Source organism: Dioscorea cayenensis, chromosome 19 (genome assembly GCF_009730915.1).
Source record: "Dioscorea cayenensis subsp. rotundata cultivar TDr96_F1 chromosome 19, TDr96_F1_v2_PseudoChromosome.rev07_lg8_w22 25.fasta, whole genome shotgun sequence".
Classification (NCBI taxonomy): Eukaryota; Viridiplantae; Streptophyta; class Magnoliopsida; order Dioscoreales; family Dioscoreaceae; genus Dioscorea; species Dioscorea cayenensis.
The window spans coordinates 22,419,048-22,446,629 of record NC_052489.1 but is presented as its reverse complement, the minus strand read 5'-3'; the positions used below and the strand labels follow the sequence as shown (position 1 = coordinate 22,446,629).

The 27,582-nt window shown below is 35.8% G+C and overlaps 4 protein-coding genes across 4 annotated transcripts; 3 read left to right on the top strand and 1 right to left on the bottom strand.

The window, feature by feature from the left end:
- Positions 1-1,101: 1,101 nt before the first annotated feature.
- On the top strand, positions 1,102-1,593 carry LOC120284160 (L10-interacting MYB domain-containing protein-like). Its single transcript, XM_039290954.1, has 2 exons — positions 1,102-1,260; positions 1,375-1,593. Exons 1-2 carry the CDS (start codon positions 1,102-1,104, stop codon positions 1,591-1,593), a joined length of 378 nt encoding a protein of 125 aa, XP_039146888.1.
- Positions 1,594-7,738: 6,145 nt separating this feature from the next.
- Positions 7,739-12,259, top strand: LOC120250213 (nicotinate-nucleotide pyrophosphorylase [carboxylating], chloroplastic). The gene is made up of 10 exons (XM_039259006.1): positions 7,739-7,923; positions 8,029-8,174; positions 8,818-8,951; positions 9,028-9,091; positions 9,176-9,258; positions 10,344-10,427; positions 10,515-10,667; positions 10,914-11,090; positions 11,235-11,302; positions 11,955-12,259. Exons 1-10 carry the CDS (start codon positions 7,814-7,816, stop codon positions 12,049-12,051), a joined length of 1,116 nt encoding a protein of 371 aa, XP_039114940.1. The 5' UTR covers positions 7,739-7,813; the 3' UTR covers positions 12,052-12,259.
- A 160-nt stretch (positions 12,260-12,419) lies between these two features.
- Positions 12,420-22,214, top strand: LOC120249679 (probable plastid-lipid-associated protein 12, chloroplastic). The gene is made up of 11 exons (XM_039258273.1): positions 12,420-12,721; positions 12,809-12,862; positions 17,415-17,489; positions 17,891-18,010; positions 18,523-18,714; positions 18,866-18,949; positions 19,050-19,142; positions 21,257-21,310; positions 21,422-21,501; positions 21,590-21,700; positions 21,944-22,214. The coding sequence occupies exons 1-11, from the start codon at positions 12,479-12,481 to the stop codon at positions 22,020-22,022; spliced, it is 1,185 nt and encodes a 394-aa protein (XP_039114207.1). The 5' UTR covers positions 12,420-12,478; the 3' UTR covers positions 22,023-22,214.
- Positions 22,215-22,257: 43 nt separating this feature from the next.
- On the bottom strand, positions 22,258-26,243 carry LOC120249680. Its single transcript, XM_039258274.1, has 7 exons — positions 26,011-26,243; positions 24,575-24,598; positions 24,293-24,385; positions 23,658-23,763; positions 23,083-23,383; positions 22,906-22,960; positions 22,258-22,631 (listed from the first exon to the last, which is right to left on the bottom strand). The coding sequence occupies exons 1-7, from the start codon at positions 26,137-26,139 to the stop codon at positions 22,557-22,559; spliced, it is 783 nt and encodes a 260-aa protein (XP_039114208.1). The 5' UTR covers positions 26,140-26,243; the 3' UTR covers positions 22,258-22,556.
- Positions 26,244-27,582: the final 1,339 nt, after the last annotated feature.

Sequence of the window (27,582 nt, the reverse complement as noted above, 5' to 3'; positions counted from 1 at the left end):
TGGATATTTGTGAAGATTGTGATACATTATAAGAAAAGCAACTCCGTAGCAATGATGCATTCATTAGAAAGAGACTGAAGAAAATGAGACGTTGAATATTAGACAATTATGGGGTCTTATTAACTTTAAAAATCTATACGACTTGAAGCAATACAAAGGAACATAAATCATGCAAAACGTTGCCTGATTCAGTCAATAGTCCATGAGTTTAATATGTTGATAATCACCACTTAAAGTGGGTTGTTGATTTTAGAGGCCAGCTTGACTACAGAACCGAGCTGCAATTAATAATAAATTACTAACTAGATATCTTCTAAAGTTATTGTTAATAATAATAAATATCTAATCTTTCTGAAGATAGATAAGCAAATGATATCATGAATCGAAATTAAGCTAAGGTAATATATGCTATGTCACCAAAGTCTGTAATCTTACACTAAGCATATGCTGTGAGCTTCCAAATCTTATAACAAACAAAGGCTAGATGAGTTTGACCAATTGAACATCTTGTAAATTTCAGTAAACTCTCTTGGTCAGTTAGTTAACAAATTATTAATCAATACAACATGAGTGAAACAAATTACTACTTTGTTTGAACAACATAACACAAAAAGCAACACAATCAAGATAAGCCTGTAAATATTGCATTCTATTCATTTCTCTTGTTTGCAATACAAATGATATATCTAAATGTAAATATATACTTTTCAATACTTTTGTCATAGTAAGTTTATAGTGACACACAAACCACAAACCACATTAGGATTCTTATTTTATTTTTTTTTAGAGATTGTTGTGTGCTATTTTTTTTTTACTAAACAATGATTTCACTATGTTATTTTTTATTAAGGGCTCAACATCCTAGTATTTTTTGAACATGGCTTCAAAACTACCATTCAAAAGAATTACACAAGGGACAAATGTGGGTGATGTGAATGTGGTTGCAAGTGAGAGTACTCCAAAAGCAAGATGGGATGACACAAATACTGAAATATTCTTAAAAATATGTGTCGACGAGGTCCAAATTGGTAATAGACCACACACACACTTTACAAAAGAAGGTTGGAAAATGTAATTTCAAAGTTTGCTACGAGAACAAGGATGAGTTACAACTACAAACAACTAAAAAATAGGTGGGACTATCTCAAGAAAGAGTTCGACATATGGGCAAAGCTAGTGGAGCACCAAACAGGGCTTGGTTGGGCCCCTATTAAGAGGATAATTTTAGCAAGTGATGATTGGTGGGAGAGAAAAGGGCAAGTAAGCCTGCGAATCCATATTATATATAATAATGTAATCATTCATTTATTTTGCAATTTTTATTTCAAATAAATAATAACACATTATCTGCTTTTTCTTATTTAATTGAAACAGGAAAACCCAGAATATCTGAAATGGAGAAATGAAGGTCCAAAGTTCTTAGACATGATGGAGGTATTCTTCAAAGATGTGGTGACAGGCTACATGGCATTGGTACCATATGCAGAACCATCATCAGAGAATGAAGTGTCTAATAACAATGCTTATGCTCGGATGAATGACGAAGACATAGAGGTTGAAAACTTTGAAGATGATGGTGACAGTCCTCAATAAAAACAATAATGCCACAGGGGGAGAAACCAGTACAACACAAGCTAGAAAAAGACAAAGAACATCTCAAAGAGAAAAGAAAAAAAGTGCAAAAGAGAAACTACAAGAATCATTTGACTGCCTACTCTCTGGGATGGATAACATGTCACGTACAAGTAATGCAAGAATTGAGAACGATGATCGTTGCAGTATAACCAGATGTGTAGATTTGTTGGATACAGTCCCGGGGATGGAACGAGGAAGTCAACATTACTTTCTCATGGTGAGGTTGTTTGCAAAAAAATATCATAGGGAGACTTTTGTGGCACTAGTGGAAAAGGATCCATCACTTGCTATCGGTTGGTGTCACACTTTCAGTGTGGATGACCTCACTCGACTTTGAATTCAACGGATGATCATTTATCTATGATTGTTATGCCTTTGCTTTATGTGTTGAGTTTATGACTTTGCTGTATCTTTGCTTTATGTGTTGAGTTTATGTCTTTGTTTTTTAAACTTGATTGTTATGTCTTTGCCTCGTGTGTTAAGTTTATGTATCGAAGATTGTCTCGAACTTTTCACATGTTGCGCTCTCAGCATTAAAATATTTTCTAGACTTTTATCATGCCTTTGTTTTATGCCAAATTTTTGTATGGTATTTGAGAAATGTTTATTCGTACCTTTGTATTGAGTATTTTTTTTCATATATTCTATATGGCATTAAACATTTGATATTATTTATGTAGGGTGTAAAATCAAAATGGAGTTCTTATCTGATTCAGATACAGAATCAAAAGAACCAATGTCTGATTCAGAAGAAGAGGCTAACAATATGCATATGGATGACTACATTGGACGAATGTATGCATGTGCTGCAACTGCACAATACCAGTTTATGAAGTCAATGTTGAAGGGAGAGAAGAGGAGATCTTCATTAACTGGCCATAGGTGGGTTCATGAAATACTAAATGGATCAAACAGTCGTTTCTTTGAGCAAGTCCGGATGAATAAAACTATATTTAGAAGATTGGTGGATGAGCTTACTCAAAAGTATGGTTTACAACATACGAGATATGTTACTGTAGAAGAATCAGTGATAATGTTTTTGTATATACTTGGCCAATGAGCTACTTATAGAAATGTGGAGGAGAGATTTCAACATTCTGGAGAAACAGTACACAGACAATTTCATCGAGTGCTAAAAGTTGTCCACAAACTTGGAAATGATATTATCAAACCGGTAGATGAAAATTTCAAAGATGTGGAGGATTACATCCATGGTGATGTTCGATATTGGCCTTACTTTAAAGACTAATTTGGTGCAATAGATGGAACATATGTGGCCATTCTTGTCCCTGCTGAGAAACAAGTTCCATTTATGAACAGGAAAGGGTACACCTCAACAAATATTCTAGCCGCATGTGACTTCAATATGTGCTTCACATTTGCACTTATTGGTTGGGAGGGTTCGGCACATGACAAATGTATATTAATGGAGGCTTTGAGAAATCCTTCTTTGAAGTTTCCTCACTACTCGAAGGTTCACATTTATTTGAAATTAATTGTATTATCTATGTTTTTATTTTTTTATTTTTTTATTGTATTATATTTTTTTGTAGGAAAAATACTACCTTGTGGATTCCGGGTATCCTACAATGAAAGGATTTTTGGGGCCATACAAGAGTGCAAGATATCACATACCACAATTTAGGTTGTTGTTGTTGTTGTTGTTGTTGTTGTTGTTGTTATTGTTATAACTATTGTTATAACTATTGTTGTTGTTGTTGTAGTTGTTGTTGTCGTTGTCGTTGTTGTTGTTCCAATCAATACTATTGTTGTTGTTATCATGGGGTTTAAAATTCAAGTCTTAAGGTTTTTTTTTGTGCTTATTAAACAAGCACAACAATCACGACAATAATAATAATAATAATAATAATAATAATAATAATAATAATAATAATGATGATGATGACGATGATAATTAATAATAATTATTATTCTAATCATAATACATTAAGTTATAATAATAATGACGATGATGATGATAGTTAATAATAATTATTATTCTAATCATAATACATTAAGTTATAATAATAATAACAATAATAATAATGATAATTAATAATAATTATTATTAGAAACAGTATAAAAAACTTGTACTTACTCCGAAAACTTGTTATTAGAGTTGTTGTTTGATTTTTATTAGCTTTGCAGGGTGTTTACTAGAAATCATGTTACAATGAATGGTTTAGATCAAATGACTGTGGAGGATTTCTAGCCATTGAATTTAAATCCAATCGCTGAAAAAAAAAAAGTTATGAAAATCCAATTCTATGAACGTGCGTAGAAGACATGGCTCATATATATATGAGGATGCATTATATTTGGGACGTCCGCAAATTTTAAATCTTTGGATATCTTTGGAGCCTATTAGATCATCATCCAAACAGCCCTATGTCTCCTCCTTCAAGCATTTTTCTCTAAATCCCAACCCCTTCCATCTTTCTCAACTTCTCTCTCTTGTTTTTCATTATATGAAAACTTTTCCCATGTATATACATACATTCTAACGCATGAGAACACATTTTTTAGAATCTTAGGGACGCCCAATAATGGGTGCTAGATTTTAATCTAACGTCCATTGATGCTTAATATCTAATAGTAGTTAATAGCATTTAACAATACTTAATAGCATTCAGCATAGCAATTTTGTACATCATCTAAACAAATAGCAATTTTGTACATCATCTAAACAAACAATTATTAAATCATGATCCAACATCACAAGCTTAGGATATATATTACTTAAAGAAAGAATCTTTATCAGTGGCTTTAAATAAATTAAGGGTGGTTAAATTGAGTTATTTGTGTTCGATAGATTACTACATAAGCTTGTGATTTTGCAATTGGAAAAAAAACTCTAATAAATTAGATTTCTTTAAAAATTTAGGCAATTTTTCAGAATCACTAAAATAGAAAAAGAATTATTCAAAAATATTTCTATAAGATAAATTTTTTTTGCAAATAAAAAAAAAATCTCAATTCACTAGCCGCTGATAATTCTTTTTTTTTTTTAATGAAAAAACCAACTCGCTACATGCTGCAATGGACTAACAGTAATTAATGTTGTAATACATTTAAAAACTTAATTTTAGGTTTTATCGTTCATATATAATTATGTATTCATTGATTTTCATAACAAAATTTGATGCTAGTAAATATTTTTCATCGATGAGATATTTCTTATGAGTAATATATTATTAAATTTTATAAATAATTTTAAAATAAAAATTATTGTGTAAAAAACCTTTTATTCTTGGAAAATGCAGCACCTCTCATTAAGAGGTCATCTAACCCTGGTGAAATTTAGTATTGTCTGCACTGCCAACTTATTGGATGTCCGTCTTTAGACTATCGCAATGGGTTATCAAAGAAATTGATCGTATCAGGAGAGATTTCATGTGGTTAGGTCCGGATATTGATCATCCAGGGTGTCGATTGGTCTGCTGGAAGAATCCATGTCGGTCTCGGGACTAGGGGTTGGGGCATATTGGATTTATACAATTTCAATCTAGCCTTCTTTGGGAAGTTTTGGTGAAAGTTTGTGATGGATCCCAACTAGTGTGGGGCAACAATGATTCAATTCAATTATGGTTTTTCCCGTTGGAATCTGTTCCCTAGATTGACAGGCGGGGTCTCCTTTTTCTGGAAAGGGGTTTCCAGCTGTTTACTGGCCCTTAGAAGATGTATTTTGCATGGCATTAACTCGGGTGATTCGACCCTTTTTTGGAAAGACCGTTGGTTTAACCAATGTGCACCCATGTATCTGTGGGAAACAGAGTTTTGCAATAGTCAATACCCTAATGGCATTATGCAGGATCTGGCCTTTCTTTTAGAGGAAGCCCCGCTTTCTTCAAACTTCGATTCCTTATCTTTCAGGAATCGTCTGCAGGCCCTGGTGGGGGAGGCGGGGGACAAGAAATGGTGGATGCTTTATGGGGAATGGTGTCTTCACAGTAAAATTCTTTTACAATTTCCTAAATGATGGTGGGTTGCGCTGCTCGGTGGTGAGGTTCTTTAGGCATAATAGTTACCCAAGGAAAATCAATCTCCTCAACTGACTGGTGTGGAAAAATAAAATTCTGTCCTTGGAGAATCTGGAGAAAAGAAGGTGCAACAGACTTCCAATCGCAATTTGTGTGTTGTGTTACTCAGGGATTGAATCTTTTGATCATCTCTTCATCTACTGTCTGTTTGTGAGACAAATTTGGGATTATTTTGCTAGACTTCTTTAGCTTCCTGAGCCGCCTTCCTCGATGTGCAATCTTTGGGACTCTTGGAGGGTGCTAATTTAACCTTCTATGAGGGTATTAGGCGATTTATTTGTGAACCCTTGTGTGAAATATTTGGCTTGCTAGAAACGATGATATTTTTAATGCTAAAGTCTTTCTTGTACATGCTCTTGTTTTGAAAATTAATTGAATGCTATTGTCCTGCTTCTCAAATTGCGTAGAGGATGTCAAAGAGAAGCTTGATGATTCTATGAAGACCATTGGTCGCAGCCTGGAGTTTCAGGGACCACATATTGATGCTGCGAGTGAGGATCCGTCGGCCGAGGAGGCACAACACTTGAGTACGGGCTAGTTTTCCTCTGATGTTGGCTTTTGAGGAAACCTTTGTTCCTCTTTTTTTTCTCTGTACTGTTATTTTTCCTGCTTTTGAGCTGTTATACCACATCTAGTGTTATGATGCTCCCTTTTGTATTTTCCCTTACTGTTTGGGGGTGGTTTGCTGTATCTTTTCGTTTTTTTCTTTAATGGTAGTAGTTTATCCACATTTTCTTTTTAAAAACCTTTTATTCACCCAATATTATCCATATACAAATGTATATCGATAAGACAATACATAAATTATAAAATATCATGTAAATGTTTGCTTCCTAGGGATATTATTAATCACATTAGAATCTAAATAAACATACAAGTGCTACAGATGAACCATTTTCCTAGAGTCCACTAAACTATGGTGTATTTTACGGGCTCTTTTATTTTTCTCTCATTTGCAGTAGATAAACTACACTGCAAATAAAAAAAGAGCGATGCTATTTTTACCGAATAAAATTTACCGAATATGTTTCCCGTGGATGCCTAACTTGTCATCCACATCGTCATCCACGTCATTATTTTTTTTTATATAAACTTTAAATTTGAACCTTAAAAATTCTTAAATACTTAAAATTTTTAAAAAAATTTATAAAACTATATCTAAAATCATAAACCCAAATACTACAAAATCTATACCCTAAAATCTAAAAAATTTAAACCCTAAATAATAAATATTAAACCCTAAGCCCTAAACCCTAAATCCTATGCCCTAAACCCTAAACAAGAAATCACAAACCCCCGGGGGTTTGTGATTTTTGTTTAGGGTTTAGGGAGGGGTTTTTGGTTTATCATTTACATGTTTATCTTTTACGATTAAATGTTTAAATTTAGGATTTAGTTAATAAAGAGAAATTAATTTTTTTAAAAAAAAAATATAAAGAAAGAATGACATAGATGTTGATATGGATACCAACTTAACATCCACATCATTCGGGAAATATATTCGGGAAATCTATTCGGTAAAAATATCATTATTCATAAAAAAAAAATTACTCCTTTAAATAGTATGTGATTGAAATTTTTTAATTTGTTTATACTTGAAATTCAAAATAATTGTTTTCTCAAATTAAACCTATTCTAAAACAACAATCACAACCGTTGAACTACTACTCCAAGATATGCACAAGTAACCATACACAGAAGGAGTTCAACTTGGTTTGATAACCAGGCAAGTCCCTGATTTTGGTCTATCAGAGGCTGTCACATGTCTATTTATTTATTTTATTGTAATTAATTTTTCTATGTAGACACTTGGCATTTTATGATAGGTGAGAATTAGGGATTTGTCTGGTTCTCAAACCAGACAAGTTGAGTTCACACAGAAGCATTACACATCCCAACACGTCGATCTAGTGTGAATCTCGATGTCAGTTTGATGCTTACCCCCTTCGAAATCTCAAAATTCAATAAACGTTTCCAAAAATAATTCTCACACTCCTTAAGGCTGTACATATAAAATAAGCAAAGCAAGGACTTTTACGGAATATTTGACACGCAAGAGGCAAAATGTAATTTAGAAGTGAAAAAAAAAAGCGCAAAACTGCGCACTCAATAGGTTTCATTGGCTTATTGAAGGGGCGATGATCAAGACGACGTTCTCATCGCCCCCTTCTTCTCTTCTTCTCTTCCCTCCTCGTCGGAGACTCGCCGGAAATTTCCCCACCGTTTCCTTATCTTCCCCGGCTTTCAGGTTGATCCCTCTTTCTGTATATATATATATCGTTATCCTTCCATTCGTTCCTTTTTTGCTTTTACTGGAGTTCGTTCTCTTTTCTGAATCTCTCTGATGATCCAGACGAAGTGTTGTAACGATGTCTGTTAGTGAGGCCGCAATTCATGGCTCTTCGGTTGGATCCATGGCGGTAAAGCCGCCGTCTCATCCCACCTACGACATCAAGACCGTGATCAAACTCGCCCTTGCTGAGGATGCGGGCGACCGAGGTGTGTTTCTGCTGCTCTGATCCAATTCTTCGCTTGTTATAAAAATTCCGATTGGTGCTGTTTTGTGGCTCTGCTGCAACTGGTGGTTGCTGTCAAGGACTATGAAACTATAACTATCAGAATGCTTCTTTTGAAACCGTTTTAAGTTTGGGGATTTTGTTCTGCAGTCTGAAATTTTAATTTTTCAGGGGAAAAATTATGAATTTTTTTGCTGAATTAATAATGTTATTGAGGTTCAGTTGTCAATTTAGTGAATGTTTCGCATTTAGAAAATATCTGATTCATGTATGAAATGCAGGCATCTTTATTTTGTTTCTAGTAAGGTGAAGCATGCATGGCCTGTGCCATCATTTTTTGTCTTTAACTTCTTCCTATAGCCGACAGCAAATGCTGGATCCTGGCGGTTTTTGGTGAAGAAAAACTGATTCAGATGACAAAGAAAACCACAGAAGAACTTGCTAAAATATGATTGATTATTATTTAGTTAAAAATGTCATCTGAATCTAATTCATACAATATTTGAGGTCTATGTGTCTGATGAACCATTCTCTTATTCAATTAGAGCTGTATCTGAAGTATTGACCCATTTTTATGAATTAGCTGTTGATAGTTATATGCCATGCATTCTCTACCCTTATTGCAGGGGATGTTACTTGTTTGGCCACTGTTCCATCTGATATGGAGGTAGAAGCTTACTTTATTGCAAAAGAAGATGGTGTCATTGCAGGGATTGCTCTTGCAGAAATGATTTTCAGCGAGGTGGATCCTTTGATTAAGGTATGGCCTATTGGCAGAAGCCATGTTCTACTAATAGTAACGTTACCATTTCACTATTAGTGTGATGACCTTATAGGTTGAATGGTCAAACAAAGATGGAGATTATGTTCACAAAGGCACGCAGTTTGGCAAGGTGCATGGTAATTATCTCAGGATATCGCTGCTTAATTTTTAATCTTATTAATAATAATGCTTGCTCGTTTTTTTTCCTTTTTTATGTTTAGGACGTGCACACAATATTGTTGTGGCTGAAAGGGTTGTGCTCAATTTTATGCAAAGAATGAGTGGAATAGCAACACTAACTAAGGTGCATCATCAATGTAGTTTTAAAGGAACTTCATATTATTTGAGATGGTTCATAGTAATACCTCAAAAAGATTTATGTTCGTATGAACAATTGATGTTGTGTTATGTGAATTCTAGGCTCGAGCCTCATGAGAAAAAGTTTAGAGTGCTGTGTTCTCAGTCTTTGTGTTAATTGATGGCATCCTTTGCCCGCAAGGGAAAGGTTTTTTAATCATATTTTTTTTTAATTTGGTTTTATTGGTCTATTCTCACTATCCATGGGATTATTTGACTGGGAAAAGCCGCCTTCATGATCCACAAGGTTGCAACCATTTTTCTATGAGAATTCCTACCATAATTGCTTTTACTAGATGTCTTCTGGTCTGCTAGATTTGGCTACTGCAAAGCTAATTTTCCCATTAACGTGTTTTTTAAATGGAAGTAAAGATAATCATCTTTATTATACTTTTTTATGTAACCTAGATTTGTAAAAAAAGCATTCTTACTTTGGTGGTTGACTTGTTGATTAAAATCGGCCTATATCATGTATTCTCCTCATCTAGTATTTTTGATGGGTCACTTCTATCTTTGAACAGTCGAGGACTTTTGGTTTATATCTGTGAATTTCTTTTTCCAAGTTTTGCCTTCCAAGTTCCAACAACCTCTTCAGGTATAAATCTAGATGCCATCTGCCTTTACTTGGTAGATATTTAAGGGGGTGTTTGTTTGGCATTAAAAGTGTGGGATTTAGGGAATCTTTTCAAATATTGGGTTGGAAAAGAAATTTTTATCAAAGCTGACCAAACTTCAACTTAATTATTACTAATCAAAGTTAAATATTTTTAAATTTTTTTTCTAAATAATAATTTTTTTTTATCAATATTAATAATTTTTTAATATAATTATTAAATATATCTATTTAAATGATTAAATCATGTGAAAAAAGTTATAATATGTTTGGTTACTGGGGGATTATATTGTCATTTCAAAGAATTTCCTTGATATGGCAGCCAATTGTCAAATTAGAGAGTAAGCAAGAGCTGTTTTTTATTGGTGTCTCTTTCTATAACCATGAGCTTCTTTGTTGTCTTCAACTGTTTTCTGCAGTCTATGGCTGATGCTGCACGTCCTGCATTCATTTTAGAGACAAGAAAAACTGCTCCAGGTTTACGTTTGATGGATAAGTGGGCGGTCTTGATCATTCTCATACTCAATTTACTATTCTGTGTTTTTATTGTTTTCCTCTTATTGAATTTTTCAGCAATATTTGGATAACAGGTGCTTATTGGTGGAGGAAAGAACCATAGAATGGGTCTCTTTGATATGGTGATGATAAAAGATAATCATATTTCAATAGCTGGTGGTGTTACAAATGCTATCAAGTCAGTGGACCATTTTTTGGAGCAAAACAACCTTGAAATGGCTGTTGAGGTATATTATTGGAAAGTGGACTTGCAACTTGCAAAGAAATATTCCATTATTAAATGATCTTTTTTATCTTAGGAAAGAATTTTATGCTGTAATTCTTGGTATGGTCTGAGGTTGTGATGATTTGTTATTGACAGGTCTTTTTATTTCACCTCCATGTGTTAGAGTTGTACTGTGGTTTTGGTTTCTGTTGTTATTCTGAAATTTTTTTGTTTGCTTGGTTTGGATAGTAAACCATTTATTATTCAGGTTGAGACAAGAACCCTAGAAGAAGTGAAGGAGGTATTGCAATATACAAACCAATATAAAACCTCATTGACTCGGATAATGTTGGATAATATGGTTGTGCCTTTGCCTGATGGTGGTGTTGATGTTTCGATGCTTAAAGAAGCAGTTGAGTTGATAAATGGTACATTCGAGACTGAGGTATCTTCTTTGGTTCTTGATATGTTAGGTCTTTTATGAGAATGTGTGAAATCTTCATCTCCGTGTGATAAGGCTCGTTTAACCATGTGTTAGTACTTTCATATTTCTACTTAAGGCTTTAATGGATATAGCTCATGGCAACAGGCATCTGGAAATGTTACCCTTGAGACAGTGAAAAAGATTGGTGAAACTGGAGTAACCTATATTTCTAGGTAATTCTTATCCCCAAATAATCAGTGGTTTCAGTTATATCAGACATTATTTTGTTCAATTGTTTCTCACATGTTTCCTATTAATAATTGAATATAGAAAATTTGTTCTAAGCTTCATGCCATTATATTAAAAGATATTGTTAGTGTTTTATCTTTATTTTATATTCACCATTTTATTATTCACTTAAGAATTAAATGGCTGTAAGAATTTGTAAGATCCATCATGCTAGTGTGAATCTCCTTAAATAAGAGCTGATGCAGCTGCCAATGATACATGAGGAACTTAAGTTGCTTGTAATAATAGTTCTCTTCCATGTAACATTCCCAGATACAAACTTTCTTAGCTACTATCCTAGCACTCACTTCTTGAATGCAGAATGCTAGGCTGAAAACCTTCCTAATACTTAGCTCGCTGCATGTGCTCAGCCATAAATTCTCTTATACCAATAGATTCCATCTTAAATTTGAGGAATACAATACTTACTAAACAGGTTCACTGAAGAGCTTTACCAAATGTTCGGAAGTCATCCGAACCACCTCAGGATGACAAAGTTGGTCATGCTGATGAGAAGAAACTACTGCCTGTCAATCATCTGGCAAATTAAGATTTTGTTGTATGTTTGTAATGCTTGATTGTGTTGTTGTTTTGCAGTGGGGCGCTGACACATTCAGTGAAGGCTATTGACATTTCACTCAAGATCGACACGGAGCTCGCTCTTCTGGTCGGAAGGCGGACAAACAGAGCATAACCAGGAATTCAGCTGCTGAAACTGGCATCACTCTATGTAGTACTCTAATGTTGAAACGATTCAAGGATTAACTGTTGTTTTCTTCTTGATTTTACATGTAATGGTGTTTGACCAGGAATACATGAATAACATTCTGATTGCTGAGGTCATAGACCCTCATCAGAATTAAAGAATATATAATAATATTGGAAAAATTCGGGTGTTTGGTGCAAAATTTTGCTTCGACTTGTATGATTTCATGAATGTTTGGGTGTTTACTGAAAAAAAAAAAAAAATTTAACAATTATGCATAGAGAGATCATCGTGGATAACGATCCAGTGACGATTGGGTCCACGTGGCTGATTTATATACTGCCACGTCAGTCAATGGAGAGGTGGTAAACCGCGTTTCTTCTTCGTCCCCAGAAGAGGCATCGATTGCGGGAAAATGGTGCTCGTGGCTTCGAAGCTAGGGTTCCAAATCCTCTCATTCTCCCCCAATCCATCGCCATTCATTCGCCCCAAATCCATTAAACCGTATCCGAGATCCAACCGAAAGAGTCCTCCATCGATTTCATCGTCTGTCGTGGAGCAGCAGGACATCTCCTTCACTGATTCAGAGTCCTGCCTCATCGAGGCACTTCTCGGCGTCCAGGGCAGAGGCAGGGCGGCGACTCCCCAACAGCTTAAGGCAAGTCCTCTTCCTGCCTTTTTTTCTATGGTTCTTGAGGTTCTTTGATTTTTGTTGAGCTTGTTGTTCTTGGTTTGGTTTATGTAGGATGTTGAGGATGCTGTTCAAGCCCTGGAGGCCATGAAAGGCGTGCTTGATCCTGTGAGCTTCTCTCTTCGCTTGTTAAGATGCCATTACTTGAATGTAGTTTTGGGATTCTCTCCTCTTTTGATCTTTCTGCCTTTCAAATTTTGCATGTACAATGCTTCTCTCTTATTGATCCATTTGTTAGGGAATCGGGGTAACTTCCCTTACAATAAACAAATATAGTAAATAAATAGTACCATATGTATGAATAGTATTGTATCAAATATTATCCTATTATAAACATAAATAAGCCAGCAAATATCATAACTCAACAGTGAGTTTAAATGCTAAAAGAAAATAGTGAGGATCAAACACCAGAATTTTATGAGGTTCGGCAATTTGCCTACTTCTCGTGCATTATGGCGGGACACCTCTACATTAACTCCAAAACTTACAAATTTTGATAATTTTTCAATTACCTACAAATGGGAAGCTCTACTTAAAGGTCTTCCACCAATATTGAAGAAGACGGATTTATACTTTGATAATTCAAAACAAATACCTTAAGCCTTTATTTATAGGAGAAGTTTTCGATTCTTAGGTAGTTTTACTGTAAACCTAATTAGTTCGTCAGGAAATTTTTACATGCCACGACGATCCATATACATATAGAAGGGAAGTTTTGTTGATGGATCCCTGTAGGCTTACTTCCCACACCAAAACCTTCATCTTCCAATGTGGGACTAAACAAAAGCCATTGTAAACTTTTCATACTCACCCACAAATAAGCCAAAATTATCACAATATCCACCTTGGCTTGTTTGTCAACTCTTCGTCGATTTCTAGATCATATTGGAGAAATAGCCTGTTTCACGAAATGCAGTCGTCGATGGCATACACTCGAAGGTGTTCAAACATGCAGGATATTTAACAAGTCCTAACAATGTTTGTATTTGTTTGCTGATATCACCTTAGTTATCATATCTGCAGGGTTTTCTTCAGTACGAATCTTCTCGGAAAGTATCTCACCTTCTTCAAGAATCTTCCGCACAAAATGATATTGAACATTAATGTGCTTTGTTCTTGCATGAAAAACATGGTTCTTTGCTAAACAAATAGCGCTCTAACTGTCATAATGCACCATAATGTGCTTTTGACCAACTCCCAAGTCTTCTAGCATTCCTTGAAGCCATATCGCTTCTTTAACAGCTTCTGTAATTGCCATGTACTTTGCTTCTGTTGTAGTTAATGCCGCTGTTGACTGTAAATTGGATTTCTAGTTGACTGGTGCTCTAGCTAAAGTGAATAAATAGCCAGTAGTCGATTGTCGTTTGTCTAAATCTCCTGCGTAGTCAGAATCACAATATCCAACTGCATATAGACTATCATCATGCTCAAACAACAAACTAACATCTACGGTGTTCAAAATATATTGTAGAATTTTTTTCACAGCTTGCAAATGTTCTTTACCAGTATGATGTAGGGCTGTAAATGAGCTGAGCCGAGCCGAGCCGAGTATCACCAGGCTCGAGCTCCGCTCGAGTATAGTATTCGAAGGATTGAGCTCGGCTCGAGCTCGTTCGAGCTATTTTTTTTGTGCTCGAGCTCGGCTCACTGAAAAGCTCAAGTAGCTCAAGCTTGGCTCGTTTAAGCTCGATTAGCTTGTATACATAAGTATTTTTGTAATTTTATATAGTTTATATAATTATGTATTTTTATAATTTATATATAAATAATTTAATATTTTATATATAAATGCTCGTTTAGGCTCGCGAGCCTCACGAGCTGAGTATTTTTGGGTTTGAGCTCGGCTCGTCAACATAAACGAGCAGCTCGAGCTCGGCTCGGCTCATGAAAAATCGAATCGAATTCGAGCATTAACCGAGTCGATCTCGAGTAGCTCACGAGTAGCTTGGCTCATTTACACCCCTAGCATCATGCATATATCTGCTCACCACTCCAACTGCATATGAGAGATCAGGCCTTCTACACACCATAGTATACATCAAGCTATCCACCGCATTAGCATATGACACAACTTGGTTATCTCTGACTCCTTATCTTCTTTTGAAACGGTTGTTGCTGTTCCAATAACCATACTATCTTGATAGTAATACATGTTATTTCTTCTAATACCTTTTAATACCACGAGTGCGGTTGACGTAGCCTTTACACCTCCATCTTTTATTGTCACAACTAAGCCTTTAGATTCCAAGGCTCCCAAAGAGATGAGGTTCTTCTTCAAGCTCAGTACATATCGAACTTCTATCAGGGTCTTAGTTGATCCGTCATGGTTCTTTAGTTGAACTAAGCCTATACTAGTCGTCTTACAGGTGTTGTCATTGCCCATGTAAACAACTCCTTTGTCTACTTCTTCAAAATCAAAGAACCACTCTCCAATTGGGAGTCATGTGGTAAGTGAAGCCGGAATCCAAAATCCATTCATGTAAATGGATTGCTAAGGGTGAAGCAACTAGCGAGAGTTTTGCATCACTCTCGTATTTAGCTACATTTGCGTATGGGGCAACCTTTTCCTTCTTCTTCAGCTTGGGGCAGTCTTTCTTCTAGTGTCTTTTCTCATGACAGAAAGCACACTCATCTCTACCAAGTCTGGTCTTCGAGTGAGATCTCCCTCTTCTTCTAGATTTTTGGCTTTGTGAACGACCTCTTGCTACCATTGCTTCTGCTGCTACATCCTTTCACTCTTTCTTATCTTTTTTTCTTAATTCATAATTGTACAAGGAAGCACAAACTTCATCAAAAGATACCTTATCCTTCCCATGAAGTAAGGCAGTCTCAAGGTATTCAAATTCATCCGGTTAAGAAGAAGGAAAAGGCTGCCCAGACACAAATGTAACTGAATACGAGAGATGCAGAATTCTCGTTGGTTGCTTTCATTTAAATGAATGGATTATGGATTCTGGCTGCACTTACCATATGACTCCCAATAGGGAATGGTACTTTGATTTGGAAGAACTAGACGAAGGAGTTGTCTACATGGACAATGACAACACTTATAAGACTGCTGGTATAGGCTCAGTTCGACTAAAGAACCATGACGGATCAACCAGGACCCTTGACAAAAGTTTGATATGTATCGAGGTTAAAGAACCTCATCTCTTTTGGAGCCTTGGAATCTAAAGGTTTAGTTGTGACAAAAAAAGATGGAGGTCTAAAGGCTACGTCAGGCGCACTCGTGGTATTAAAAAGTGTTAGAAGAAATAACCTGTGTTACTATCAAGGTAGTACGGTTATTGGAACAGCAACAACTGTTTTAGAAGAGGATAAGGAGTGAGAGATAATCAAGTTGTGCCATATGCTAATGCGGTCGGTAGCTTGATGTATGCTATGGTGTGTACAAGGCCTGATCTCTCACATGTAGTTGGAGTGATGAACAGATATATGCATGATGCTGATAAAGAACATTGGCAAGCTATGAAAAGAATTCTACGATATATTCTAAACACCGTAGATGTTGGTTTGTTGTTTGAGCAGGATGATAGTCTACATGCAGTTGGATATTGTGATTTTGACTATGCAGGAGATTTAGACAAACGACGATTGACTATTGGCTATTTATTCACTTTAGCTAGAGCACCAATCAGTTGAAAATCCAATTTACAGTCAACAATGACATTGACTACAACAGAAGCAAAGTACATGGTAGTTACAGAAGCTGTTAAAGAAGCGATATGGCTTCAAGGAATGCTAGAAGACTTGGGAGTTGGTCAAAAACACATTATGGTGCATTGACAGTCAAAGCGCTATTTGTTTAGCAAAGAACCAAATCTTTCATGCAAGAACAAAACACATTAATGTTCGATATCATTTTGCGTGCGAGATTCTTGAAGAAAGTGAGGTACCTCTCGAGAAGATTCGTATTGAAGAAAACCCTACAGATATGATGACTAAGGTGTATCAGCAAACAAGTTCAAATATTGTTTGGACTTGTTAAAAATCCTGCATGTTTGAACATCTTCGGGTGTATGGCTGCATTTAGTGACACAGGCTGCTTCTACAATATGATCTGGAAATTGAAGAGGAGTTGACAAACATGCCAAGGTGGATATTGTGATAATTTTGGCTTATTTGTGGGTGAGTATGAAAAGTTTACAATGGCTTTTGTTTAGTCCCACATTGGAAGATGAAGGCTTTGGTGTGGGAAGTAAGCCTACAGGAATCCATCAACAAAACTTCCCTTCTATATGTATATGGATTGTCGTGGCATGTAAAAATTTCCTAACGAACTGATTAGGTTAACTGGGACTTCCCACACCAAAGCCTTCATCATCCAATATGGGACTAAACAAAAGCCATTGTAAACTTTTCATACTCACCCCACAAATAAGCCAAAATTATCACACCATTGCATGTACAAAGACTGAGGTTTTGATCAATATTGCTTCTATACACTTGATATTTTGGTTCATTCATACACTTTCACAGATCAATTTTGCTTGTATCTATGCTTAGGAACTAAGATTATGCGCACATGAAGTACTTTGATTTGTAATGATTGTCTCACTGTCATTTTAATTAGTGAGGTAAATGTATAGTTTGTTGGCTATAGATTTGATAGGATGATGATGGGTGTAATGGATAATTTATTTGTGGATCATTTGTGCAGACAAGCACTGGTTTGATTGAAGGTCGTTGGCAACTTATTTTTACTACAAGACCAGGAACAGCATCACCAATTCAAGTAAGCTGGCATAAGTTACCGATGCATATTTGCAATTTTTTTTTTCCAATATTTGTTGTTTCCATGAACTTTTGATTTAGTTGGTTAATTTTATTAACATGTCATGTATTTATTTTTCCAAGTGCAATGGTTGTTTCTGATCACTGAGAATTGTAGTGCAGACTGTAAATGGAAATATAGTTTATTAAAAGTTCCTTCATTCCGTACTCTGTGAGCTTCTCCCTTTCCTTTGTGATCAGGTTTTAGAAGTTGTCTACTCATAGTATAATTATATTTGTTTCATTACAAACCAGATTTTTTTTTTTGCCTTACCTGTATGCATGACATTTCTAAATTTTACTGTGAACTTTCTGCTTCACTGAAGTTATGATGGCTGTTTCAAATGTTCTTCATGCTGTCAGAGAACCTTTGTTGGAGTTGACTTCTTCAAAATCTTTCAAGAGGTCTACCTGAGAACAGATGATCCAAGAGTATCCAATGTTGTAATATTCTCTGATGCAATAGGCGAACTGAAAGTTGAGGTGGGTCACTAATGCCGTTATTTGAGAACTATATCCTGAGACTACCTTTATTTGGGTTTAACAAAAAAGGCCATAATTTGATTTACTCATTAGGAGAACACCCTGAAACCATGATTCACTTCATAATATATTAGAATCCTTATAGTAATAGGTAAATAAAAAACTTGCCCATAATACCTCTTATTTTGATCCCATGGGAAAGCAGAAGTTGTCATATGCTTTACATATCTTAATAGTTGAACCTGAAATCAGGTTTTTATCTAGACGACCTATCATGGTTCTGCCATTTTATTCAGAATATGATAAGTGAAGATAATTTCCAGAACCAATAGTAGAAAGCGGCTGTAATGAAAAGAATGTTGCAGAAAATGACCAAGGATTATAAATTGAAGTATGATTCTGATAGTCAGTTCATTAATCAACTATTTTAGAACTTTAATGTACGAGAAGTTTATTAGTGATTGCCACAGTATGTATTGCATGCTGTAAATTTTTTATTTTTTTATTCACAGGCAGAAGCAAAAATCGAAGATGGAAAACGGATTCTCTTCAAGTTTGACAGAGCTGCCTTCTCCTTCAAATTCTTACCTTTCAAGGTTCCATATCCCGTGCCATTTAAACTTCTTGGCGATGAAGCCAAAGGATGGCTGGACACAACATATCTTTCTCAAAATGGAAATATACGTATTTCAAGAGGGAGTAAGGTGTGGTGTAACATCCATGTATATTTGGCACTTCTGCTTATGAATACTTCTCCCTCTTGCTGGAAACACATTTAGATAAACTAAACTACAATTTGCAGATGGATGCCATCCAGTTATTTGGACTAACAATCCAAGAGAAATTATAGTGCAGGGAACAACATTTGTGCTGCAAAAAAAGATTGAACCAAGGCAAAAGCTACTGTCTGCAATATCTGTTGGGACAGGAATAAGAGAGGTTTGATCCTAGAACTTAAATATTTGAACTATTAGGCAACCTGCATAGGATGGCCTTCTGATACTTATCATGCTAATTGTCTATACCATTTGAATAACAGGCAATAGATGAACTTGTCTCCCTGAATTGGAACAAAGTTGATCAAGAATCTGAAACTCTAGAAGGGGAATGGCAATTACTATGGGCTTCACAGGTTTTTCTCAGACAATTAAATAACATTACTGATGCTTTGGTTATGTGCTTTCTAAACTTTGGTCAATTTAGACTTAGGTTGCGTTTAGAATAGGGAATAGATGGAAACAAAACAAACAACCACTTCGTTAAAGCGTTTGATGTATATAGAACAGAGCTAAAAGCCAATCTTTATTATATTCCATCGGACATGATCGAATGGGATTTTTACCCAACGCTCAATGTCCCCACTGAGAACAAGGAGTTGATTTATCAATTATACCCTTCATCATTTAAATAAATTAGCATTATCATATCTAAAACAACGCTATGATTTAAATTAGTCTATCAATATGTGATAATTTTTTTTCCAGTAATCATAATAATCTTTGCCATTGACCTAATTTCTATTAGATATTCATTATCTTTATTTAAATTTTGATATGGTCCAAATCTTGATGTGATAATATTATTTAAAAAAATAATAATTCAAACATAAATTTAGTATAATGTTTTTTTAATTTAAAGCAAAAATACGAGAGAACAATGAATTTTGAAATATGTGAAAGTATTTAAAATATTATTGGTTTAATTAGTGATATTGGTATATATATCAAGTACATATTTGTATATAAATGGTAGTAAAATTTAGCAAAAAAGACTTGTAAGTCCTTGATAAATTTTAGAAGGACTTGGAGATCCCTATAAATTTTTTAATACCTGAAACATGCAAGTTTTTTTGATAAATGTTGACAGGATTCGCAGATCCCTATAATTTTCTTAATACCCAAAATCTCTTTCAAGAAAATTATACCTCAAAAATTCTTATTTTTGAGCAATTATGATTGTCTCTTTTGTTTTTTTTTTCCCTTCAATTGTCCTCCTAGACAAGCTCTCTAGGCAAGGTCTCTAGGGTTGCACAAACTCGATGGGGCTAGGGCCGGGGTGATCCCTGCTAGCCTCTCATGTGAGGCTAGGCAAGCTTTTTGAGGTGTGAGCTTGCATAGACCCCAGCCATGCGTTGGGCTTGAAGTAAACTGACCTAGTCGTGTGCTAACTTACTGGGGTCGGAGCTAGAGTGAGCTCTTAGCCATGCACAAGCTTGCATGCACCCTCGTGAAGTTGCTAGGGCCATATGGGACGTGGAAGACAAGGATTTTTAAGGGTATTAGAAATTTTTGAAACACATGATTTTTAAGGGTATTAGAGAAGTTGGAGGGATTTTTTAGGTGCTAGGACCATATGGATGGGACTTGAAAGGTAGAGTTTGGATGGTGGAATGGGGATGAGAATGCGAAAGAAAACTTTAGAGAGGGGAGATAGGAATAAAAACTTTGGGAAGAGAATGTGAATGAAAATTTTGTTTGGTTGGAGTGGAAATTTAATGGGAATGTAAAAAATTAGAAGAAAATATATGAGAAGATTACTATTATACCCTTAATCTAAACTTATCTATGTAGTTGAGAGTGAAAAGCGATTTGAAAGTTTTTTCTTAAAACTTATCTATGTAAATATTTTTCTTTATGTGAAGTTCAGTTATGAACAACATGCATTTTCATTAAGGGTGTTGATGTAAAATACCCTATTATAGTTTTGTGATTAAATTACCAAACACTAGTCTCTTTTATGGAGTTGTTCAATATTTTTACCACGTGCTTTTTTTTGGAGGGATGAAAAACAGTGGGTTTAGGGGATATTTTTTTATAATATTGAGTTGTTGGGAAATTTTTTGTTTGAGCCCGATGAAAATGTAATACTAATTATAATTAAATATATTAATATTAATTTTTTTCTCCCCACCCCTAAATAATAATAAATATGTATTAATAGTAACAATTTTTTAAATTAACTGTTAAATATATTTATTGTAAAAATTTAATTTTTATGTAAATATGTAAATGATTATTTCAACTTGTTTATCATTTGCCCAACCAAAATGTTAGTATTCATCCATTGACGTATATTTTATCAATAATAATTTGTTTAATAATGTTGTTTTCTTGGTTGAAAACAGACTACTCCTTGATCGCGCTATGAACCAGTTTGCACTTTTTTTATAATTGTAGATGTGGCTTTATATTAAAAAACTTTTCACCCTCTCCTGATGCCACGCTGATCTTGATCTGCCTGTTGCAGTTGGAAGATGAAAGCTGGTCATCCATTGTTGCTAATGGTCTTAAAGGTTTTCAGGTCAGCTATATATATGAGCTTGCTTCAAATTCATTTGAAATCTGCAAATTAATTGTAATACAATGAGGTTTGACATCTTAGGACTCATTTTGTCAAAATGTTCCGACTTAGATTGTGAAGAATGGTGGACAATTGGAGAATCAGGTTGATGTTTTCCCAAGTGTCAAGTTACAAGCAATGGGAAATCTCATGTGAGTCTCCAGACTCTTTTCATGGTACTTTCTTAATGCATTTCATTTGTTGGAACACAAAGTTATTGATTATTCTGCCTTCTTGCAGAAAAGAACCAGAAAACAATTCATACAGTGGGATAATACATAATGGAGCTATTTCAGTAGGCTCATTGAAGTTTCCACTGAATATACACAATAAGTTCAACATTGACCTGCTGTAAGCTCTCTTTGCGTTTTTGAGCTTCAGCTGTTCAGTTGCCTTTTTATTATTATTATTATTATTATTATTATTATTTATTTATTAATTTTTATTTTTATTTTTTTTTTAATTTTGCTAGAAATAACTTATTCTCATCGTGATTCAAATGCCTTTTTCCCTGATAAATTCTTGTTGTAGTACATATAGAAGTTCTGTGAAAATGACCAGGAAATAACATACAAAGATATTATTTTACTGCAGTTATATTGATGAGAAGATCAGAATAACTCGAGGAAGCAATGAGATTTTGTTTGTCCACTTGAGGCTGACAAAGAATTAGGAAGAAACTCAGTGTACTAGCAACCATGGTGATACTGCATGCTGTATGTAACATATATATATATATATTATATATATATATTTTTTATTTGAAGAACAATGAGGCTCTTCTATGATGGAATTTGTTCAAAAGAGTACTTGATAAAGAACATACGCCAACTGGAAATGTATTACATACGTAGAAATAATAAGGAAAAAAAAAAAAAGGAAAAATCCTTGTCAGATGGAAGACCAGGTAAATAATGTCTGGAGCTTGTCTCATAGAATGATATCAGTTACAGAAAAAAAGATTCAAAGGCTTCGGTACTGCCTTTCTTTTGTTGATGTATTGAACAATACTGAAATTTCACCATATTGTTATTTCATAAAAGTATACATATCTCTTGGAAGGGACCAAACCGCATAAAATTAACATAACAAATGGTCGCTCGATGAGCTCTGATGCTAGGAGCTCTGGAGCTAGCATCGCTTAACTTGAATCATTGAGACAACATCACTAGATAACAAATTTTATCCCATTTCCCCGGCTTTCAGTTTAGCTTGCAGTTAAGTTATCACACAGTAACTTGTATGCGTTGCTGCAACGCTTGAATCTCTCCTCTGCTGCTACCTGCTAATCAAGCAATAAGTTTTACATTCAAATTCAAGACTTCAGTCAGATCATGCTACTTGTTCCCAAACTTATTTGTATCAAACATGCACAAACTACTGGAACAGGGAACAGACATATATTGAGTGGTTGTTCTGAAGACAACTCCTCACTACCATTCCGATTGTTATGATCACTGGCTTATTGTATGCCAACGGTTCTCCATTCAGGTATAGAGCATTAAGGTGCTGCATAAATCCAAACAAGAAACAGAGACAGCCAACAAAATCCTTACCTTAGAAGAACCTTGGTGTCGATCAGGATGCCACCTTAGAGCACAGGCTCGATATCTGAAAGATGTAATTTGAAACAATAAAAATGACCTTGATTTTGCGTTATAATGTTTAAAACATGTAAAATACTGGCAGCGGCATTACAAGGAAATTAAATTGTAGGAGAAGTTTATGCTTACGCGCTTTTAACTTCTTCAATTTTAAGAGGACCAGAAGGACTCAACCCAAGAACTCGTCGCTCAGAAGCTAACTCTGGAACTTGAGTGCTAATTTCACCATCTGTTTCATTCTCATCATCTGTTTGATAACTCCATTCCCATGAGAATCTCCAATTACCACTGTTGGACGAATTTCTCCGACTAAAATTCTCAGTGTTGGTGAAAGACCAATGGAAGAACCCCTCGCCTCCAAATGCTGAGCGGAATATGGTCTCAGCATCATCATCATCATCACTAGTGCAAAATTCAATGCCTCCTTTCCCTGCAAGATTCACTTCAGTTTAAGAACCAAATTCCAAATTCAATTTTATTATGAGCCATGAATAACGGGTCCTGGATTTCAATATTTCACACCTAAACAGTAGTCTGTAGCTATTAAGCAGAAAAAGAAATGGCTTGGAGGTTAGTGTTAATATTTAATAAACAACATTGAATGCATCAGGAGAGAGAAGTAACAGTATCAAATCTTAAAAGAAGCTCACATGGATATCTTACAAGAAACCATTTAAAGTTACAATAGGATATATTGTCCTTACTTTTGTTCCTGTAGGTTCCCCACCTAAAAGCAGCAGAACCATCCTTGTTCGCTCCCTTAGACCCATATTGTTTTTGGAACCAATTATATTGATCATCTCTCCAGCTCTGGAACCTCAACATAAAACCACATATATATCAGAACTAAAGAAAAAAATGATATTACTAATAAGAACATTTTTCAGGAAATAGCAACTCATTATTGAATAAAGGAACAGAACATGGACATACGGAAACGAAAACAATTTTAGCAATTTCTACCCCTAAGTTCATGAATCCTAAAATAACTCCTTGTTACACAGATAATAATCATCAAGATGAACCATAAACATTCTGTTTCTGCGACAGTAGTATATCGCTGCATGCCATTATCTACTTGTCTTTTCTTGTACAAATCTGCCTACATGAATCATGAAGGTTATTGCCACCCATTTTGGATTGCTTCAATATTCATTTCCAAACCTCTAGTCAGTGCATACGGTATACAACTAATTTGAGCCCATTGATGATAGCTGAAATGGTTTTGGTAGACTTATTCTTGTTGGAACACCTCTATCACTTAACATTGCAGATGCTAGTACAAAATGCAAATTTATATTTAATAATAATAAAAAAAACTAGAAGCTCAGAAACTAACCTGAAAAAGGTGCTCTGCATAATTGGATATATTACATAACAATGTTCTTTTTGATTCCATCTTTCTCATTCTCTTTGAATAGTTATTGAATCTCTAATGGAAACCAAAATAAAAAAAATAAAAACATAAAAAAATAATAATAATAATAAATAATTTTTTTTTTTTTTTTAAAAAAACTGCTCAAGAGTAGACATCAGTTTCTTCTCATGCTGGAAGCTTCTAAAGCAATAAGGCATGATTTCATTGTTTGGTCATAAAAAAGAGTAGGCTACGCCATCGTACCCTTGAACTAAAGTTGCCGAATGCCTGCAGAAACAAATAAAATACATCATAACCAATTTCAAGAAAGCAAAAGGATAAACAGCATTTCCAGGGATAAAATTTAGCCATTCCATTAAAAAAAAAATCACCAAAGAGGTGACTAAGATTAAATAGATGGATCCAAAAGTGTGAAGAACATAAGACTAAAACTGCCTTAGTAAATCAAATACCAAATGACAGTCAAGTTACAATTATGAACAAACAACGCGATCATTTTGGGTTGTCATCAAACGCTCATTAAATGTCCAACATTGATGTGTGAGGTTAACTAATAGCCAGCTAAAAACTCATTTTCACTATATTTTGAAGCAACATCAACATAAATCTCCGGGCTAACATGCAGATTCATCAAATGTTGAAACACACAGGAAGTGAAATTCTCATGAGATGATGAAGAAAAATGCATATTTTTTACATAACCAATCCACATACCTCCACTGAATTTGAGATTTGTAGGCCATCATATATTTAGCATACATTTGAGCTTCATCTTTCTTCAACTTCATCTGATATTTTCCAAAGAAAACCTTTCATAACACAATCTTCTTTCCTAACATTCAGAAGCAATTTTTCATTTGCACCCCATCCGAAGTTATCAGCAAAAGTTTGGCTCAAAATTTTAATAGGTGCTATCTGAATGCGAAGTTTGTGACAATTGTGGGGAAACACAACATCTAAAATAGCTCGTCACAATCTTCTTTCCTAACATTCAGAAGCAATTTTTCATTTGCACTATCATCCGAAGTTATCAGCAAAAGTTCGGCTCAAAATTTTAATAGGTGCTATCTGAATGCGAAGTTTGTGGCAATTGTGGGGAAACACAGCATCTAAAATAGCTCGTCACAATACAACTATCTAGACCAATCTACATAATAACCACTTGATTGGTAAACAACATTTCTTCTTATTCTTTTGCTTCTCTTATGATCCTCAGCATTGTGCCATGTTGTCTCCCGTTTCATGTTTCACCCTTTTACTCCATAATCATCACCCAACAACACCAATGAATGTTCTGTCAAGATATAACAGTATCACACCTACAATTTTTCTTTTTTTCATCATCAAAACCATTGAATCAACACCTCATATCTTCAAGTGATTTCGTATTTGGCTAAGGCACTGTAACTAGACAATGAATGTCCTTTCTCCCAAAATTACACTTCAAATCAGACTTCCCATATGCCATGAAAACTAAAACCATTTCTCAGAAATTACTCAAATAAGAAAATTAAAAGAAATGGAAACAAAAAATTCACAAAACCTAACTATGATGCAAACAAAACCCGATTAAACCAATTCCACTGAAAAGTGAAAACACAATTAGTGAAAACAATGAAAGAAGTGATTTTTATCCCAAAAAAACGGAGAAAGACGACGAATCCTTCAGAAGAACTTACGGAATCCCATCGTGTCCTCCTCTTTCGCTCGCAGACGGAAGTAGAGTGGAACAAAGAGACGGCTCCCAGAGAAGAACATGAAGAAGTCTTCTGAGGACCAAATACAGCAAATTTCATCAATTGATTCATGGATTTCTCGTCGGAGAAGCCGCGGCAGCGTATGATCGAGAGAAAAAGAGGCCAGACCTCGCGCTCATCGGCGCATTCGGTAATGGCCGAAGGCTCTGCGGAGGCAGTGGGAAAACAACCATCTTTTCCTACGATTACAACCGTTCATATTTGCCTCGCGATTAGAAATCATTTTTTTTAATTCTCACCCTGAGAAATACAGAAATTGCTTAAGTTCCTGTAATTATCATATTAAGTATGAGTCTTCTCGGGGAGCTGTGGAGTGGCAGACCCACGTCGGAGAAACTGCCGGTTCCGACGGCTAGCGAGGAAGGTGATCTTGCCAGGAAAAGTTTGACGTACTCTGAAGCACTAAGCTCTTCGTCAGATGGTAACCTTAGTCCGAAGGGTGGTAAGCAGAACTTAGCGAGCTCGCTTGCGGGAGTTAAACTTCCGCGTTCTCCAGGTGTGCAACCTTGTGGGCGATGCCTCAGAACGACACACAAAGCGTCGGAATGCCGACACCAGGTGGTCTGCATGCGATGTGCCGGTGTTGGCCACGTAGCGGCGAGATGTAGAATGGTGCCTCACCGTAGTCCTAAGCGGAAGAAGATGCATGTTCCGTCCAAGAGGTAGACGGTGCAGGGCGAGCAACAGACGGTGGCTGCGCCAGTTACACTGGTACCTGCACCTCCAGCTTCTCGTCTATCGCGGCCAACGCGTGCGACTTTATCCCTCCCACTTTCTCCAGAGATCGTAGTGGTGCGTGAGGAGCTGTCCAAGGTGGTAGTTTTGACGATTACTTCTAGTTTCGTGACTGTCTCCTCTCTGGAGGAGATCCTCCCTTCTATCATCAACCTCTCCCCTGCTGGGCCGCTGACCCCTCTGAACGATAATACCTTCCTTGTGCCTCTGTCGAACCGCGCTGAGGTGAAAGAGGTTTGTAAGGCGGGTGAGATAAAGTTCAAGGTGTTGAACGGGCTGTGCTTGGCTAGGCTTGCACCTTGGTCGGCGGAGCTTGGAGCTGTGGACAGGGCATCAGGGGACGGTATTTGGATATGTATCTGGAACCTTCCCTTGCATGGCTGGTGCTGGAGCGTTATTCTGGAGGTGTTGAAGACGGTGGGTGAGCTGGTGTCTTTGTCGCAGGAACTCAAGACTAATAAGTGTTTTGTCTCGGCGCTGGTTCGAAGGAGAAAAGGAGTGTCTCTACCCCTGGAAGTGGATTTAAGTTTGGGGATGCGCAGGTATTTAGTGATCTTAACAGAGGACAAAGGTGATCATCCGAGGTACCAGGCCAACCTCGGTCATTTTGTGCTCGCAGAGGGGAGTTCGGACATGGAGTTGGTCATCCCTTCGCCGAGACGGGCCATGCATGAGATCCCTTCTGAGGAAAAAGGTAAGATGCCTGATATGGTGTCAAACCGTAGGGGATCTGATAGGTCGGTTGAGCGAGGCTCCCAC

Excerpts from the sequence above, each read along its gene's own strand:
- LOC120250213 (XM_039259006.1), top strand. The coding sequence starts at position 7,814 with ATGATCAAGACGACGTTCTCATCGCCCCCTTCTTCTCTTCTTCTCTTC. Across the intron at positions 9,259-10,343 it reads GAATAGCAACACTAACTAAG|TCTATGGCTGATGCTGCACG; the intron begins GTGCATCATCAA and ends TGTTTTCTGCAG. Across the intron at positions 10,428-10,514 it reads GTTTGATGGATAAGTGGGCG|GTGCTTATTGGTGGAGGAAA; the intron begins GTCTTGATCATT and ends TTTGGATAACAG.
- LOC120249679 (XM_039258273.1), top strand. The coding sequence starts at position 12,479 with ATGGTGCTCGTGGCTTCGAAGCTAGGGTTCCAAATCCTCTCATTCTCC. Across the intron at positions 18,950-19,049 it reads TTGGGACAGGAATAAGAGAG|GCAATAGATGAACTTGTCTC; the intron begins GTTTGATCCTAG and ends TTTGAATAACAG. Across the intron at positions 19,143-21,256 it reads AATTACTATGGGCTTCACAG|TTGGAAGATGAAAGCTGGTC; the intron begins GTTTTTCTCAGA and ends TGCCTGTTGCAG.
- LOC120284160 (XM_039290954.1), top strand. The coding sequence starts at position 1,102 with ATGAGTTACAACTACAAACAACTAAAAAATAGGTGGGACTATCTCAAG. Across the intron at positions 1,261-1,374 it reads GGTGGGAGAGAAAAGGGCAA|GAAAACCCAGAATATCTGAA; the intron begins GTAAGCCTGCGA and ends TAATTGAAACAG.
- LOC120249680 (XM_039258274.1), bottom strand. The coding sequence starts at position 26,139 with ATGAATCAATTGATGAAATTTGCTGTATTTGGTCCTCAGAAGACTTCT. Across the intron at positions 24,386-24,574 it reads TCGGCAACTTTAGTTCAAGG|AGATTCAATAACTATTCAAA; the intron begins GTACGATGGCGT and ends GGTTTCCATTAG. Across the intron at positions 23,764-24,292 it reads ATGCAGAGCACCTTTTTCAG|AGCTGGAGAGATGATCAATA; the intron begins GTTAGTTTCTGA and ends TTGAGGTTCCAG.